Genomic DNA, 18640 nt, shown 5'->3' on the forward strand with positions numbered 1-18640 from the left:
TTACAGACTTGGGAATTTAACCATGTTTTGTTTATATAAAGTTTGTTGATCGAGGACTTGGCTGAAAATACAGGAACACTGAAATGGGGACACCAATTCAGTGTTGCATTTTATAATTGATTGGGACCTTCTTTTAGGTGACAAATGCTGTGTCAGAAGATCCCGCTCTTTCATATCTATAATTATTAAGTAGGTAGGTACCTACTTAATACTAGTAAGGTGTGGGTGTGTGTGTGTGTGTGTGTGTGACGATATGTGTGCTTGTGTATGTGAATGTGTATTGTGTGCAATATATTAGATATTGTATAGGTAAAATAAGCTTTATAAATACACAAAGAATAAAGTTCTTAAGATTATATTATGTCTGTTTTTTGGTTATAAATATATATTGTAGGTAGATATATACTGTTTTTTTGTTAACTTTAAAATACATAAAGGGGCCTCCATCTCCTCATAGTATTAGTTACTCTACGTCTACACCTTTGCCTTTAAAATAAGACAAATAATGAGCCCAGCAACAAGTTAGCAACAGTCTTTGTAGTCCACCCAAATGTTATTATGGTTACCTTCAACTTTATAAGTGACCGCTCAAATACTTACCAGTATTATGTATGATACACAAATGTTATTTATTTTCTCGTCGAACTGTTAAAATTGTTTTAATAAGTTTAATGCTAGTGACAACTAAAATAATATAAATTATCTTAATTAATTTTAGAGGACTACTTATGTATACTTTAATTACTTTCGTTTTAAACGCTTATTACTAATGTTAAACATTCATATAATATCTTTACAGCATTATTTTTTTGTAATAAATATTACAGCTTTTTGTATTAGATTGTAAATTTTATTGTTAAAGTTTAGAATAATCAATTATTAATTAAATAAATAAATAAATTCTACCAATATAAATATATAACATATTACGGTTACAATTATTTTTAATATTATTTTCAATAACACATAATCACAATCGTAGACCGGGGCGTGAACTCTAATTTTACTTGGTCATTTTTTTTTTTTATAAAAGTCGAATGAATTATACCTACCACTACCTACGTAAAGCAATGTTTTGCCGTAAATCCTTATTTATTTTGGGGTAATTGTACATAATAGACTTATTTACAATGTCCATAGTCACCGATAAAAAATGTAAATGTGTATAAATCTACCATTTTTAAGCTTTTATATTATTATTCTTACTGCTAAAAAGATGCATAATTTTACTGATATTGATATGAGCACTTCATGAAAATACTGTTTCTTTTCGAATGGATGGCAGGCAGCTCATGATACTCATGTAACTGAGTATTATGGGCCATATTGTGTGTATTTAAAGCATTTTATAGACTTGGACCGCGGACTAGCTGAACAGAAAATTTATTAATTTATTTATTTATAGCTTTATTTCCTTACATCTATACATTAAGATATTTATTTATAAATTGTATTTGTTAGTATGTGTTAGTATTCACTATTTTAAATAAAAATATAAATTTTGTTATTATAATTAGTTATTAATTTCGACATAAGGACCGCCTTTAGCAGTAAAAGCCTCCTCCATTGATTTCCACTTGTTCCTGTCTCTTGCAATTCTTGTCCACATCTTTCCTGCTGTTTCTACTATGTCATCGCTCCATCTCTTATTAGGCCTGCCTCGATTTAGTTTCCTATTTATAGGGTACCAATTCGTTACTACTTTGGACCATCTTTCGTCTTTTGTTCTTTGTATATGTCCAGCCCATTTCCATTTTAAACGCAGAACAGATAAGGCTTCATTTTTGGTTTTTGTTTTATTTCTTATTGTGACATTTTTAATTTTGTCTCTTATTCTTAGCCCCATATAACTTCTCTCAATTCCTCTCTGACAAACTTTAATTTTTTCTAAGTTTCTATAGGTTAGAGGCCATGTCTGACAAGCGTAAGTGAGGCATGGCATTAAACAGGTCTCCATAGCTTTTGTTTGCTGAACAGAAAATATGTTATAATAAAAATATTCGAGTATAGGAAATTGAAGGTAAAATGAGCACATGTGAATTATATTGACATTACTCTCATACGTCGATAAAGAAGTTTCAATTCAATGATATGTGCTCTTTATGAAAAATACCACTGTATATAACATAAGTAATGTTGTTCTAGGTTTAAATTCTACGTGTACTCGGCGTACATGGAGAGGAGGACCGTAGCAGCTGTGAGGGTCATCGCGGCAACCAGGACACATGGCACCGAGCCCGTCGTGTGTCGCATTTGGTTGACTGACAACCGGACTGTCACTGTTAAAGCTAGGGTTAAGGTGAGTGCCGGGTGTCGGTATCGATATAGTCATAAAATATTGAGTAGTTTAATATGTTATTTAAGTGTTTTTCACATTATTTGTGGAAATTTATTTCTTTTGTATACGACGAATCACAAATATTAAAATGTTTTCAACTGTTTTTTTATTTGATTGAATATTGTTATTAAATCTAGATGCAAAATTGAATTAATTAAATAATCAATATTTTGTTTTGAGTATAACACCCAATTGCATGCAAAATTCTTAATTTCGGGTTACCGAGAAAGCGTGAAAAATATTGAGGGACAATAATTGTGACTGAAGCAACTAATAGAAAAACTCAAGTCGTATCGTAACTATAAAAAGAAAAAAAAACAATCAAATAGCTCTTGTTGTTTTCAGCCAATACGCGAAAACTGGAATATGAAATACAGTGCGACATACGTATTGTGTTTGTTGAGAGGCTCGGGTGTCAAGCCGCAGGAGACCGTAGGAGCCTCCGTAGCCGTCGTAGCCGCCGCTACGCCCAACCGGCCGCCGACTAACCTGCTGACTGTACTCGACACCGAGCCTGGAAGCGGTATAGATGTAAGTGTATACTCAAAATTATTTAAATCCATCAATTAAATTTATATCCGAAATTTGGGATCGATCCGACCTACACATCGTCCAAGTTATTCTATAAATAAAGGAGTGCTAAATAAACATAAAAAATAAGCAGTTTATTTAAAGTCAGTTAAATAATAAACTGGATCGGATACTATCATAATTCCAATATTTTTATTCAAAATAGGATTTGAAATAACTTATTGAACGTCAAAGACAAAAAACCAATGAAAAAAGTATTTTATACATAATATTAGAGGTCCTTACATATGAAATTGGCGTTTTGTATGGGAGGAACAAAAAGTCGAATATTTTTAAATATAATATATTTAATTAAGCAAAGTATGAACCATTGTTTTCTATGCACTTTTGCCATCTCATTGATCCCTTTACTAAAAAAACCAGTCGGACGGGAATCAATAAAATCTGTGAAGGCGATCTGGACTACCCCATCAGAGTTAAATTTTTTCCCTTGCAAGAAGTTGTCCAAATTTCGAAAAAAATGGTAATCTGTTGGAGCAAGGTCTGGAGAGTACGAAGGATATCTTAGACATTCCAATTGAAGCTCTTCTAATTTGGTAGCCGTCTGTTGTGCAGTGTGTGGTCTAGCGTTGTCGTGAAGTAGCAGTGGCGTGGAGCGATTGACCAGCCTAGGTTGTTTAGCCGCTAGCTTTTCCATCACGGTTTGCAATTGCTGACAATAGACATCAGCCGTAATAGTCTGGCCAGATTTGAGAAAACTGCAATGAACAATACCGGCACTAGTCCACCAAACGCTTACAAGTAACTTTTTTGGGGTTAATTTTTGCTTGGGGCAGGATTTGGCTGGCTGGCCAGGATCTAACCTTTACATTATCGTAAAGAATCCATTTTTCATCACAGGTAATGATTTGGTTTAAAATACCTTCATTATTGTGCCGGTTCAGTAATGTAACGCAGCAGTCGACGCGCGTTTGCCGGTTTGCTTCAGTCAATTCGTGAGATACCCACCTTTCAAGCTTTTTAATCTCCCCAATTTGCTTCAAGTGAATTAAATCAGTTTTATCACTAACACCGCAGCCTGTAGCTAACTCGGACGTGGCCAATTTCATATGTAAGGACATAATATAAACATATACATCGCCCAACAGAACACACACTGACTCGACTTAATCGAGTTGTAGGTATAACAAGTGAATGTTTGTTTTTTGGTGTTAACATTGTGATTATCACAGTTTGTAGCTAATTGGCTAATGTGCTTATATACATACATAACATTATCAATAATATTGCGGACACGGGCTCCTTAATTTATGATGGAGAACATTGTTACCAGGTACTGTAGAATGTATACTGACAAATTATTGTGTGTTTATGGACGTAAAAAATATTAAGACAGAATAGTTTTTGACAAATCCCCATCTTGAGGATTTGTAAAGATTTGCACGACACGAACGTGAAGATTTACAACATGAACAGGAACATGTCTCACCAGCTGTTTTGCACCATCAAAAAGCTCCGTATAGTCAATTTTATCCAAATCGTTTCAATCGTTACGGCCAATTGCGAGTTACACAATGTACAGTTGTTAAATATATAATATTGTTTAAAAGAATAGCCCGTTTAAATATACATATTTATACCCCTCTACTTTTATCCATTATTTATACAGCCACGATCACCAATTTAAGTACATACTTTATTGAGTCTTTGAAAAAGTCTATACTCTATGGCCTAAAAAAGCATTGTTTACCGTAAATCAAATCAAATCAAAATCAGTTTATTCACGTTGGTCTCGGAAATGACACTTATGAAATATTCTTCTTATTGAATCTACCGCTGCTTCGTAAAGGGTTGAGCTAGTGAGAAGAAGTAGCAAGAGACTCATTGCCACTCTTTTATATCAAGATTTACATTTAAGTACATCGATTTACAAATTATTTCAAATTACAATATAATATGTAAAATGTAAAATGATGCAACAGACACACTCAAACGTCAAATAGTCAATTTATTACACGAGTAAGTCAAAAAAGTAAATGTAAATTAATACAAAAGTTATAGTTAGAGTACAGTAGCTGCATCATCCACACACACCATAAATAAATGTCGTAGTATATAGTGTACTATAATGTCGCCAAAAAGCACAGTTGTTTTGGTGCCACAGACAAGGTATGGTAGGTTCATACAAATAGGTAATACATAGTACATATTGTATTATGCATACATAATATTATAATGTTTAAATCATTAAAACATTTTAATGTCAACTTAAGAAAAGAGATTGTTAATATAATTTGCCAAGATGCTGCTAGGTATATTTTGCAATTTTCAGTTTTCCTTGAAGGAAAAATGAAACCACTCACCAGACTTAAGTATGTAAACAATACATTTCCGGCCAATTTAAGCGGCCACGCGAAAATTTTGTGATATTAATTGTTTTATTTTAAATGAAATTACCAAGTCGTAGAAAAAGTATTGTATGCGACACGTTGTATAACTAGGTCAAGAAACGCTCGTGGGGTCATTCATTGCGATGTTCTTCTACGGTTTACATCGTGACCCACGCCACTCGTGTTTTTTGACCCTCATTATAAAACTGTTGCAAAAAATACTATTATTCATCTGTTTGTTTCAGGAAACATTGCATGTATGTGTGAAGCCTTTTCATTTCTCGTACTCCCGGGCTGATTGGTTGATGGAATGGTTTGAACTGAACCGCATCCTCGGCGCCACTCACTTCTATATGTACAATGAGTCCCTGAGCGCGCCTGTGGCCTGTCTGTTGGAACATTACAGGAAGCAAGGCTTGGTGACACTGTTACCATGGAAACTGCCCATCGTATCCAAAATTGAAATCAGGTGAATTCTAATAAAATATATTTTTTTTTGCTGCAGGATACGTGGGTAACACTGAAAATGTTTAGAACTGGCCAGTTAGAAACATTGCTAATGAAAACTTTTTTGAATTTCATTTTTAGAACTCTTTGGTAACCTAATGTAGTATATTGCATTCAATTGTCACTTGTTTTTGTGAATTGTCAGCAAATCTAAAACTCGTGTTACACGTGAAAATGAACCTAACGTGAGAAAATTTTCGGTCAAAGATTTATTATGACTTTCGTTGTGGGCTTACTCAACAACAAAGCTATGATAGACTGCGATTAGCATTTCTTAATGAAGCCCCATCTCGTGCCACTATTTACAATTGGTTTAACAACATTAAGCGTGAGCGTAACAATCTCAATGATGATCTGCGTGAGGGACGTCCTTTAACAGCGACTAATGAAGATAACATCAGTGCTGTGCGACACATGATAGAGGAAGATAAGAGAGTGACCTATCAGCAGATACGGGAAAGCCTAGGCATTGGTAACATTCAAGTCAAGGAAAAAAGATGATTGCCTCATTCTTTGGTCGGAAAGGCCATTTCGCGACAGTTGTGCTAAAAGATGGAAGGACAGTTACTGCAGACTGGTATGTCAATCGCTGTTTGCCTGTTGTCTTGGAAAATATTCGACAACAGCGCCCTCGAAGCAGGATCCTCTTTCACCACGACAATGCTTCAGCGCACTCCGCAAATCGGACTGTTGAATATTTAATTATGGCAGGTGGCGAGATAATGAGTCATCCGCCATACAATCCTGATCTGGCGCCCTGCGACTTTAATTTATTTCCAAGAACTAAAGATAAAATTCGAGGTATTCACTTTACGAGTCCTGAAGATGCGGTGAAAGCGTACGAAAATTCCATAAAAGAGACCCCTAAGGAAGAATAGGCCCACTGCTTTTCTCAGTGGTTCCATGGAATGCGACGTTGTGTAGAGAGGAATGAAGATTACTTCGTAAAACATTAAAATTATTGGGAATTTTCTACATTAAGCCGTTTTTAATTTTCTAAACATTTTCAGTGATTCCTAGGCATTATTAAGCACCCTGCCTCACTTTTGTTGGCCTGTTCTCATTTTCAAACACCCATTCACAAGATTGCTGTTTCTTTTTCGGGTTCAAAACAATATATCCACGTTTCGTCTCCTGTGACAATGTCATAAACAGCATTAAAATATCCATGGTCGTACTTCATTAGTGAACACCATTGCACGCGACTGAACTTTCAATTCTTCGTGTAAAATTTTCTAAATTTGGCTCATACCAATCCCCAATAGACCTCGAATTGTCTCATAGATAATCCACGGGTTCTCTTCAATTAGCTGCCTAACAGTAGCCACATTATTTTCGTTGACGGCAGTTGAAGGCCGCCCTTCACGAACTTTGTCATGTAAAGAAATCTGACCCCTCTCAAATTGAGCAAACCATCGCCTCACGGTGCAGCACAGTCTTGCGTAGAGAGAGAACTTTTTAAATCATAAAAATCATCGCTCCAAAATCTTATCGACTTAATTACATTTTCGTTGCGTACGTACAATTTTGATGTGTGATAAAAACAATTGAAAAATGATTTCCTGCCAATTGTTTTTTTTATTACTAACAAGGTTGCAACTTTTAAAAAAATATAACATTCGAAATTCCATTAGTTCCGATTAGCTAGAAGTGCAAATCTTTTAATGTGCCCCGTGTATAATTGATATATTATAATATGAATAGATAATACATTCAAAACCGCTTAGCTTAAGCCTAATTTTATTAAGTTTAATTGAAGTTGACTTTGAATATAAATTTTTGATAATTTGCTTGTTAATTGGTACCGCTGACATAAAGTAAGGTGTACATTTCCTCATTAAATATTTCAAAAGATCAGTTGAGAACTTTCTTTGGCGTGTACTTACATTAATTCTGTATATTTTTTTTCCCTTGAAAAGCTAATTTGTATGGATATCACACAATTAGTATGCGTACAAAATTGCTTCTTTCTCTAAGAGGTTGCTAAACGGAAACGAGAGGCGCTAGAATGATAAAGTATAATGACTTTATCTTTTATGAAACGTATTTTTATGAAAATGTTGACAATTTGAATATTTCGTGCTTTTCTAGAATATAATATATAATAATATAATATAATTTACATTTATTTATTTATAAGTAAAGTGTAGTAATGAAAGCTATGACTCAGATTATATTATCACTTTGATGGTGTTATACGATTAGCATGAAGTGGATCATCTGCTTTGTTCATTACTCACTTAAATTAAACAAAAATTTCAATTTGAATTGCCGTGGAAGAAAGGGAGCTCATTCGATGTTTTATTTGTACGTGAAAGGAATTTTTCAGTACTGTTTCTATTGTTGTAGTTGTCAGCAAGCCTATTGAATGTTCGATAAAACTTCCTACAATGTTGCCATTTCATACAAAACAATATAATTTAATTGATTTAACGAGAACCGGCTTGTCGGTTGTCAAAAGTCGGTGTCTAAGTAAGTTCAAACTTCAAAAATCAATTTTTTGAGTAGCGAACCTAGGACCTACAGGAGGTTTTTGATGATAACTTATAACAGCTATGAACTGACTGACTTTGAAAAACGAACGTCAAATACGAGACAGCTGTTCGATATCGGCCATGTTTATTGCTATTGAGGGCAAAATATGTTTAAAGAAGGGTTCTATAAGTCACGTCAGCTTCATCGAAGAGATAATGAACGTTTAAGCTCTTACATGCAATAATTATGAATACCATTTTAACAAGCGTCTATTAGTGATTATGAATGAGACCGATGAATGCTTATTATATTCACTCTACAGACACGTAAGACTGTACAGTTTAATTATTGTATACTCGTATAAATGCATGAAGACCAAACTGAAGTTAAGTTCAACAGTAGTCTCGTTTACATTCACTATACAGAGCGGCGTATAAGGTTTATAATACGAGATAAAGTATAAAATTTCCGTTTTATTGTAACTGTTTGTCCGTTTCAATTGTTATTGATGATGTCTACTATGTCGAACTCCGAACAATGATAGCAAAACTAGCAGTGAAACAGCCCCGACCCATGAATTGATCTTCATAATTATTGCTCCATGATAACGCGAGACCTCATACAGCACGAGAAACTGTTTTAACTCTATTGCAATTAGAAACCATCCGGCACCCTCCGTATTCGCCAGACCTTGCTCTGATCTTGATTTGGACAATTTTCTACGTAATAAAAAGGTTTTCTTCTCAGGATGCAGTACAAAATGCTTTCACACAGTTTTTCGAATCTAGACCACTACAGTTCTATCGCATAGGCATAAATTACCTTAGCTATGTATAGATAATAATGGTAATTATTTTGATTACAGTAATATGTAAAATTAAAAAAAAACGAGTTACAATTTTTCGGTACAAATCGGCTTTAGTCAGGTATTGGTATCTACTATTGGTTCGCTGTCACGTCCCATCCAGCACTACGGATTTGCGCTCATAGTGCGCGGCTGCACAGAAAGAGGGGCGGGGGGCGCGATATGAGTATCGTAAGTTAGAATAACGTTTCTGTTTGTTAATCCACAGAACTGAGGGGCAGTTCGCAGCGTTCAATGACTGTCTGTATCGGTCTATGTCGTCCGCGGGCTGGCTGCTTGTGATCGACGTCGACGAGATAGTTATACCGCGACGAGAGAGAACTCTGATAGCACTACTGACGGCTATGAGGGCCGCCTACAATCCCTCGGCGAAAGCACCCTCCGCTTTTCTCTTTAGGAATACCTTTTTTTATATGCACTGGGAGGTAAGTTGAATATGAGTTGATATTTTATATATTTTTTTTAAAAGAGGATAAACGAGCGTCCTGATTAAAAAAGTGTTTAAATATTTAATACTGTTACGTCGATTATACCTACATTAGTGGATATTTTTCAATATATACGCTTTCGTGTCTTTTCTCCTTGGTAAACCATAGATGAAAGTTATTACCAAATAAGGTCTATAAATTGTGTTCCTTTATCAATATTTTAGTTTTTGTAAGTGGTAGAGTACTTAAAACAGTTCAATCATGTAGGCCATACACAGTCAGTTCGACAAAACTAAGCGGATAAATTAAATTAGTCCCACTCAATAGTTTCTTTCCGTTCAGTTTGGAAAATTTGCATTTTGCAAGTGAAAGTTCGTGAGTCTAATAATCATCCTCACCACGTGTGGTGTTCTTCCACAGCGTGGTTTTTTAGGAACTTTGTATAATTTACTAGCATACTTCATGTCTTTCTTCATTCCCATCAGGTGACCAGTACTATCGTTTGTCCTCTTGTTCCAAATAAAAGTATGACTATCAAGTATGCTCACTGTAGACATTAATATCTCCAGGATGACGTGGAAGCGCCAGCGCCGTTGGTGACGGCTCGGAAGACCCGGCGCTGGGCATCTCCTCACGCGATCAAGAACCGCAGCAAATACGCTCTCCGTCCTCGCGACGCTGTGGAGCTAGGGAACCACTTCCTGTGGGAGATGGCTCCCGGAGTGAGTTGTGTTGGTGTGCCCATTGAGAGAGCTCTTCTGCATCATTACAGAGTAAGCAGGCTTAATACGATATACTTATACACAACAAGGGTATTGTGAAATAGTTAAGAGATCGTCAACAGATAAATAAAAAAGTAGAAAATTAAAGAGTCTATTTTGAAGTGGCAAAATAGTATTATTTAAAATTAAACTCTTCAAAATCCTGCCAAAAGTTATTTATTTTTTAACAGCTAGTACAATTTGTAGATACAGTAGATATTTACATAATAATTAATAGCCTATTAGAGGTTTTCACAAATACAAATAATTATATTGATAGATTAGATATGTAATTATAATCTGATAACATTGTTCACTGCCCTAAATGCCCGCACCAAATATGCGTTTTACCAATAAAGGGCGTAAATCCAAATGCCTTTGATGCTTTGCTAACTATCTTATCAATCATGTCATGCTTAGATTTTATAGAAGATATATATCTTCATGTCATCAGCGAAGGAAAGTAAAATGGAATACTCAAGACAGGAATTAATGTCACCCACATAGAAAATGAACATGAGAGGACCCAGTAATGATCCCTGAAGGACACCTCTAGGAACAGAAATACAGCTAGAAATGTAATTATTTGTTGTAACCATCGGCCCGTATTCCCGTATGAGTAAGCTAACGTTGTAATGTACTACGGTTGATATAAATTATCATCAACATACGTACCGTTATCCATAGCGTCTGTGTTAAAATGGTTAAGAAATAAAATAATAAAAACAGAAAATCTACCTTTTAGAAATGCATGTTAAAAGGGACTAAACGAGGTTTTCTTCTTCGATTATTATACTGTAAAATAACATATTATATTATTTTGTTAAAAAAGTTTCACTTGCATCGATTTAAATCAAATCTAACCAGACAGTTACTTTTATTTCAGATGGTGTGCGAGTATGGTGGTATGCAATGTTTGACTGTCCCGTCAGTCGTAGACAGAACAGCTCATCGGTGGGCTGAAGAATTAATGCAAAGAATCACAGCAGAAAAGACTTCAATATCAAAAACATGCCCCATATAGTATATCTGTATGACAAATAGTACAAAATAGTTTTAATTTTATATTATTATAAAGCTTTTGGCGACACATTTTTGTACTAATTCATAGCAATGGTAGATGTTTCTTAGACAGACAGAAATGCGTAGATATTTTGAAAAGAAGAGTAATTTAACAAATTACGGTGTATGTAAATAGGTATCATGTTATATATATTAATATTAATAATATATATTGACACACTTTTACATAAATTATCTTGCCCCAAATTAAGCATATAGCCTGAGTTATGGGTTGCAAGACAACGATATATTTAATACAATGTACTTACTTAAACATACATAAATACATATAAACATCCATGACTCGGAAACAATCATCAATATTCATCATATAAATGCTTGCACTTACCGGGATTCGAACCCGAATCCGAATTCGAATAACAATGTATTGGTTATTTTATTTATTCTTTTCGGATGTCGTATCCAAGGCTTGCCTAGAATCAGAAATCCTTTGGAGTGTGTTTTCAATTCCAGTTACATTTTTAAATATTAGTGTATCCAGCTATTGAGTTATATTACAAATATTGATTCATATGATAAAAGATTAAAAAATACATGTGAGAATTCGATTACTAAAATTATCTACATAATATTGGCCTAAGCATCAATCTTGAGTTGATTGCAGTTGCATAAAAAAATTGCCCTAATTAATGAATGCGATCTAAGTAGGAACCAACACCTTTGTTGGTTGGCACAGTGATGAAATATTGTATCGCTGTTACTTTTCAGATCTGCGTATTCTATAATAATATGTTGAGAATATTTCTTTATGCACTTCTTTTTGATCTGATATCAGTCATTATCATCATGTAGCACTTAGATTATTGATAGGTCTCCCCGCGCGCGCTTCTTATAGATACCGCTAGCGTAGATACTTGTATAAAGTGGCAACAGTACTTCGATAAAGCTGGCGTACACCAGGCCAGACTCCTTGGAAGTAATCTGTAAGGCCAAGTGTTTTATTGAGTTTTAGTCATAATCCAAAGTGCCATGCTAGTTTGCATAGTGAAAATCTGTAAAAAAATACTGCAACAAGTATGGCAAACACACATATTATATTTACGCATAACAATATTGTAATCAGTAATAATATGAAAGCGTTATTTAGACGGAGCGTGTTCACAGAACACCTATCAATAATCTAAGATTTAGCAATTAGTTATCCAAAATTGTGAAGTGCCAAAATATTAATTGTATGTTGTGACCAATTTATTGACCTATTAAATTGTCATCGTTTGCCATTAAGTCATTAGTTTTATATACTTAGTATCCAAACTCCATAATTATATCAGAAAAATATCTTCTAGCAACTCTTATTGTCTGGACTCTGGAAAGCCCCGATGCGCCTATTTCTAACAAACAGGTGAACATACGGAACTTGTATTAAATATATGCCTTCAGCAATATTTTGGTCACGGTGACGGTGAACAGGATCATTGGAAAGGAAATGTAACTAATTTTGCCCCAAGGATTAGATGCAATGATGAAAGATATCGTATCCTGTAACGTAAATACATAGTGGGCTCACTTACCGTAATAGTTAAATCTAAGAGAGACGACGACCGATATCAAAATTACTTTTCAGGATGGGTCTTTCCGATTGCGATAGACTATTCGGAATTACAAAACTAAACCATTTTTTTGTATTGACGAAGTAGACATGTAAACCAATGCACAGTTGTAAACTTGACCGTCAAATATTATTAATGAAACGAAATAGCATCGGTGGCTCGGTGGGATAACCGTTGTGTCCCCCATTTTTATCCTCGCCTCCCATGTTGTATATTTGGTCTTTTCTGTGTTTGAATTCATCTCTAAGTTTATTCGACGTTTTCTTAGACGGGCAATGCTCTTGTGATTCCACTGGTATTACAAGAAAGACGCGTCGATCACCTCATCACCAACTTATTTGTTTCTTATTGCTCCTTTGTCGTATTTTTCCATAAAAAAATAACGATACTAGAACGCTAATTCATTGGATTGTGCTACGGATTTTGCCCAATCGAGATCTCAATGATACGGCAGTAAATGTTATTCAAACGCCTCTTACAATGATCGACCTAGGATGACTATAGTATTGGTTTTATTACTCACTTGATTATTACTCACATAATAATTACGTAAATAAAAACATTTTCACATTTCACTACCGCCTGCATTATTATACTCAAAAGCCTAGAAGTTTTAAGGAAATATTAAATATTTATAAAATTTTGCTTAAAATATTTTGATACTTTGTAATTAATTTACAAAAGATTCTTACGAGTTATTAAGTTGAAAAATTATGTTTATAATTAAGTTGCTGTTGTCTACACTTTTTTGTTGAATGTTGTAAGTTTCCTGTTGATGTGTTTTTAATTGTCTCGCTAGTAAAATTGATTTGTACATAAATTTATTTTTCTTAATCATTCCTATTATGTTGTTTGTTGGTTGTTTGTCTTAGTTAGGTTTAATTCAATAACAGTACCAGTAGATGCCTATAACTTTTATAAATTGATCATTGGCATGCCAATGGGTTACCTATATATTTATTTATGTGTAAATAATATAAATTTAACATATTATCTAGTTATCTCACAGATATATTACGATGCAGATAGATGCAGTATTTTACAGAAAAATTATAAAAACTGCTTAAATATTGCACAATGCGTTCTTTTAAACATTACTTATAAGTATCATATTTTAAATGTAATAAAAAAATGTCATTCTTGAAATGTATTTGCACAAGAGAAGATTTTTGTTGTTATGTAAAAAAAATTAAGAATTTACTTTTACGTTAGTATTTCTTGTTGAATAAAGTAATATTAATATTACCATTTGTGAATTATGTTTTGTACGAAATAACTTGTAAATGTTTTTATATTTTTAGTTGTTACATTCATTCAATACTGAGAATGTTTTATTGATTTTTATAATAGAAACTTATCTTACCCACATTCTAGGATGACACGCACACACACACATACACACACACACACTAACACCTTGTTCCCGTCGGTGGAGGCAGAGACAACAGAACCCCACTTGCTTCTATCCTTACAATCCTCACGCGCTTTCTCTACATTCATTACTCTTTTCATACATGCTAGCCGGTTCCGGGTGCTTGCTACCTTTCCACTTTTCAAACCGTCCCCAATTCGGTCAACGAATGTTCTACGAGGTCTCCCGCGACCGACATGCCCACACACACCTGCCTTATAATATATGGGTTATTGCTGAAATGAAGTGGCTAATTTCACCACAAAGTGTTTCAACGATCGTCACAACGCATCTCAGTATTTGAGTGTAATTTCATGCTTTCCTTAATTTAATTTATTTGTCAATATTACAATTACTTTATTTAATTTATGCTTCATAAATAATGGAAAAATTAAAAAGTTCAATTCTTATTTATCATGCGCGCTTATTTTTAATTTTTTCCTACAATATACGATAAATTTTAATATATAACCGTCTACTTTGTACTTAATTAATTTAAAATTATTGCGAATAAGAATTCACCCGAATAATAATATTATCTTCGATTACTGTAATGTAATATTCGTTTCTAAAAATAAATAAATTATTATTATGCAGAATATTTTAATATAAAACCGCCTTCGATCAATAATTAGACTCGAGATTGTAAAATAATAATATATATTACTAGCTGCTGCCCGCGACAACAATATTGTAATGTCTGTATCTAGCGTGATAGTATGTAGCTTACATTATCCCGTATATATTATATTATGCTGTCCAGATCTCTTTTAAATCAAATCTATTCTGTAGTTTTTGCGTTTTGTCCGGACTTGTAGACAAATGGACAAACAGACAAAAATCTCCAAACATTTTTGGAGATTTTTTCGAAAAAATATAAAATGTCGTACATGTGCTTTATAGTTTTTACTTAGTTACAATGTTGTTATATTATGTATAAATAGATATATAATGATAAGAAGCAGTAATGCTAAGTTCAAATATTGATTTCAGAATGAAGAAAATATTATGTTTGATATTTTTATACACAATTTACATAATAGTATCAATAAGGGGAATGTGACCCTTATAAAGAAAACGGAAAACAGTTAACATTAACATTATACACTAACTAAACAATGCCTTAAATACAAGTACTTTTGTGTTATTTGAATGGTTTAACATTTCTACTAATTAATAAATTATTAAATGGATAAGATTTGTAAGAAAATTGTTGTTTTGTTCGATTGAAATTACGAAACCACTATGTTCTGAGTGATTTCCTGAACAGTAAACGGTACGATTTTTGATAGGTTTCTTTCAAATTATGTAACATGTGAAACAATATTAATAAATGCATCGATATTGTTTAATTTTTGTATATCGTCTGCAAATGCGCTTACAAGTATGTTCCTAACTTTATTGCATACATGCTAAGTATAACTGTATAAGGTCGATGAAGATACTGTGACCATTTATCCGTGTTTTATTGTTGATCGAAAACTGCATTATGTCATTTCCTATGTTGTGAACGCCCGCTGTTTGTGTACATATAAAAGACTTTTATATTTTTTATTTCTTTTACAGTTTTTGCTATCTTTGTGGATATCAGCATTGTGTTGTGTATGTACTTGCTCAAATCTAAAAGTATTGCCTCTAAGACAGTATTATAATAAGTTTTATGTATATTTTATAAAATAACAGCTTAGAAAAAGTCCATGAATTTATAATTATAAGACTTCAGTACTATTAAAGGCAACCTTAGTATTTCCGCTAAAGCTCCGTTAAAGCAATAACACGCGCAACGTTCAAACGGGGGAGAAGCATTGCCAATATTGTGATCTCTCTCACTCTGTCAGTACATAATATTATGGGGTGACTGGTGATCCCCAATGTGACTACTATAGTAAAATATTGTTTAATCAAACAACTAAGTGGGTAGTATATATACTTATTTATAATAATTTATCTGACCGTGATATGGTAGTTGTAAATAGATTGACGAATGTGACTTGTAAATAAAGTTATTATTTTAGTTTTTTCTCAAAGTAATTATGTATTTCCCTCACTACACACATATCTATATATATCTATATATATAAAATTGATTGACGATGCGGGATTCGAACCCGCGCATCTAGGGTTCCGTCTGAGCGCCTTTACCAACTGAGCCAACCGTTATTTTTTTATATATTTTTGTTTAAAATTGATTACCTATTAATAATTACAAAATGATAGTACGTTTTGCACAAATCATTGAATAGTACTTGCAAGTACTATTAAGAAATAGTTAAGTTTTTATATTTTTTGATTGTTCATGTAAGATGTTAAACGTTGCTACGTAATCCTTTTCTATAAGTGGACATTTGATTCGTTGATAATATAATAACAGATAAATAAAACATTTTTTAAAAGATTAAAACGCATGTAGTTGTAATTGTGTTTTTACATATTTTTTGTGTAAAATTTACATTTTTATTATTATTTTAGTTAGCCCGACGTTTCGAGACCTTTCCAGATCACGTTTTCAGGGGGTTATAGTTGTCAGTCAGTAAAAATAAATAACGATTAATTGCAATCACTAAAGACAAGGATTTTATTAGAGATATACGTTATAAATATACAAAAAAATCCAGTTACAACATTTTATTTTTTACTTAAGATTAGTAAATGATGTTCGTTTATATCGGCCTTGAAAATGAAACTGATTATTTGTCTTCAAACAAATACCGTTTGAACCACATGAGGTTAGAGAAAGAAGGAGGGGCTTAGTGTGTTATATATTTCAGTTATTTTATGTCAAGCGCGTGCTGTAATATCTCCCGGTCCAACATTTTGCACTGGGATTATAATTTCAATTTTTTTTCTACCCACTCAATTCATTAGGTGGCTGTTGAGAAAGAATGATTTTTGTGCCTATTTTTCTGCATGAAATATCGCTCAAATAGAAATATTTGTACTTAGAATTAAACGTAGCTTACTTCGCTATCCACTTGGTAATTGATCACATTATTAATAGTTACGTATGTATTATATTATGTACTTACATAATATAACATTTTATAGATGAGTTTGTCTATCTTAAGGTAAACGTGTACGATTGTTATGGTGCGTGTTCTAGCTCATGTCCTTGATTATTCCTTTGATAAGTCAGTAATAAAATTAACTGGTCTACAAAAATATTGTATATTATAGAATTGTTAAAATCTTAAATTTAAAATTAACTTGTTCGTTATCACCAATTTTCTTAAATGTACTTCTTTTAACTTCACTAACGTCATAAAGATCGTCGTACGTAAGCTTACGTAAAACCACTTCTTCCTCATAACACGTTGACCACATACCGCGCAGGACTCTGAATTCCAACTCTAATGACCTTGAGTAAATTAATCCTATATTACCAAGAAAATGATGCACGGCATGTATTTTTTTTAAATGGCGAATCATATTTAAATACACTTACGATCTAACACGTATTAATCTACTCGGTTTTAAGGTATGGATGAAACTATTGTAATACGTCAGGACTATAGTATTACAGTTGACTCTTTTAAAGTGAGATATAAAATTAAAAAGTTTATATCAAATTTTGTGGTTTAATGACACCACGATGTTAATGAAACTTTTCTTCACAAAGTAACATATTAATATCAGCATAGAAAAAAAAATATATATTATTATACCTATCCATAAAATAAAAATAGAATGTTATATAAAAACCTTCATCAGGTGTGAGGTTCCAAACTACTCTCCCTTTCGAGAAGTTCCCTCCCTTAAATCTGGCGCCTTAGACAATTTTAAAGCAGTGGTTGAAATTAATGATACAACTTCGCCCCTACTAAAAAGTTCCAAATATATTGTTTTCTGAATGATGACTCAATTTGGTTCTATTTTCAATGTCACTGTAGCATTTATAGTAATATATTTATTTTCACATAAACATTATACAGCGTAGCGCTAAAATGGCGACCTTAATATGAACACACGGGTACAACTACATAACCGAAATCATAAAAAACCTAAATACGAAAATTTTACGAAAAAATTGAAATGTAAAAATAATAAATTATATAATTAAAAAAAAACATCGTTACGAGGGTACTTCTCACCAACGGCATGGTATGGGACAGGTAGCTACGCTAGCTCCCGGCTACTAGATACTTAGTCGTTGTTATAAAATGATTTTATGGATGGATGTTTCAATAGCCCTATTGACTAGGCTAGTTCCTGTACACCATACAAAAAGATCATGATATTCAAATTCAAATATTTTTATTCAAAATAGCATTCAAAATCACTTATTGGACGTCAAAACCACCCAA

The 18640-nt window shown here is 33.2% G+C and overlaps 1 protein-coding gene across 1 annotated transcript in view; it reads left to right on the top strand.

Moving 5' to 3' along the window:
• The window catches only part of LOC126973498 (uncharacterized), a 65048-nt gene extending 48678 nt beyond the window's left edge, over positions 1-16370 (top strand). Inside the window, exons 3-8 of the mRNA XM_050820827.1 lie at positions 2146-2299; positions 2684-2869; positions 5505-5728; positions 9315-9531; positions 10104-10307; positions 11182-16370. Coding sequence (XP_050676784.1) covers positions 2146-2299; positions 2684-2869; positions 5505-5728; positions 9315-9531; positions 10104-10307; positions 11182-11319 — 1123 coding nt within the window. The 3' untranslated portion in view covers positions 11320-16370. The remainder of the gene's footprint in view (positions 1-2145; positions 2300-2683; positions 2870-5504; positions 5729-9314; positions 9532-10103; positions 10308-11181) is intronic.
• The last annotated feature ends 2270 nt before the right edge of the window (positions 16371-18640 follow it).

Source organism: Leptidea sinapis, chromosome 29 (genome assembly GCF_905404315.1).
Source record: "Leptidea sinapis chromosome 29, ilLepSina1.1, whole genome shotgun sequence".
In the NCBI taxonomy this organism is placed as follows: Eukaryota; Metazoa; Arthropoda; class Insecta; order Lepidoptera; family Pieridae; genus Leptidea; species Leptidea sinapis.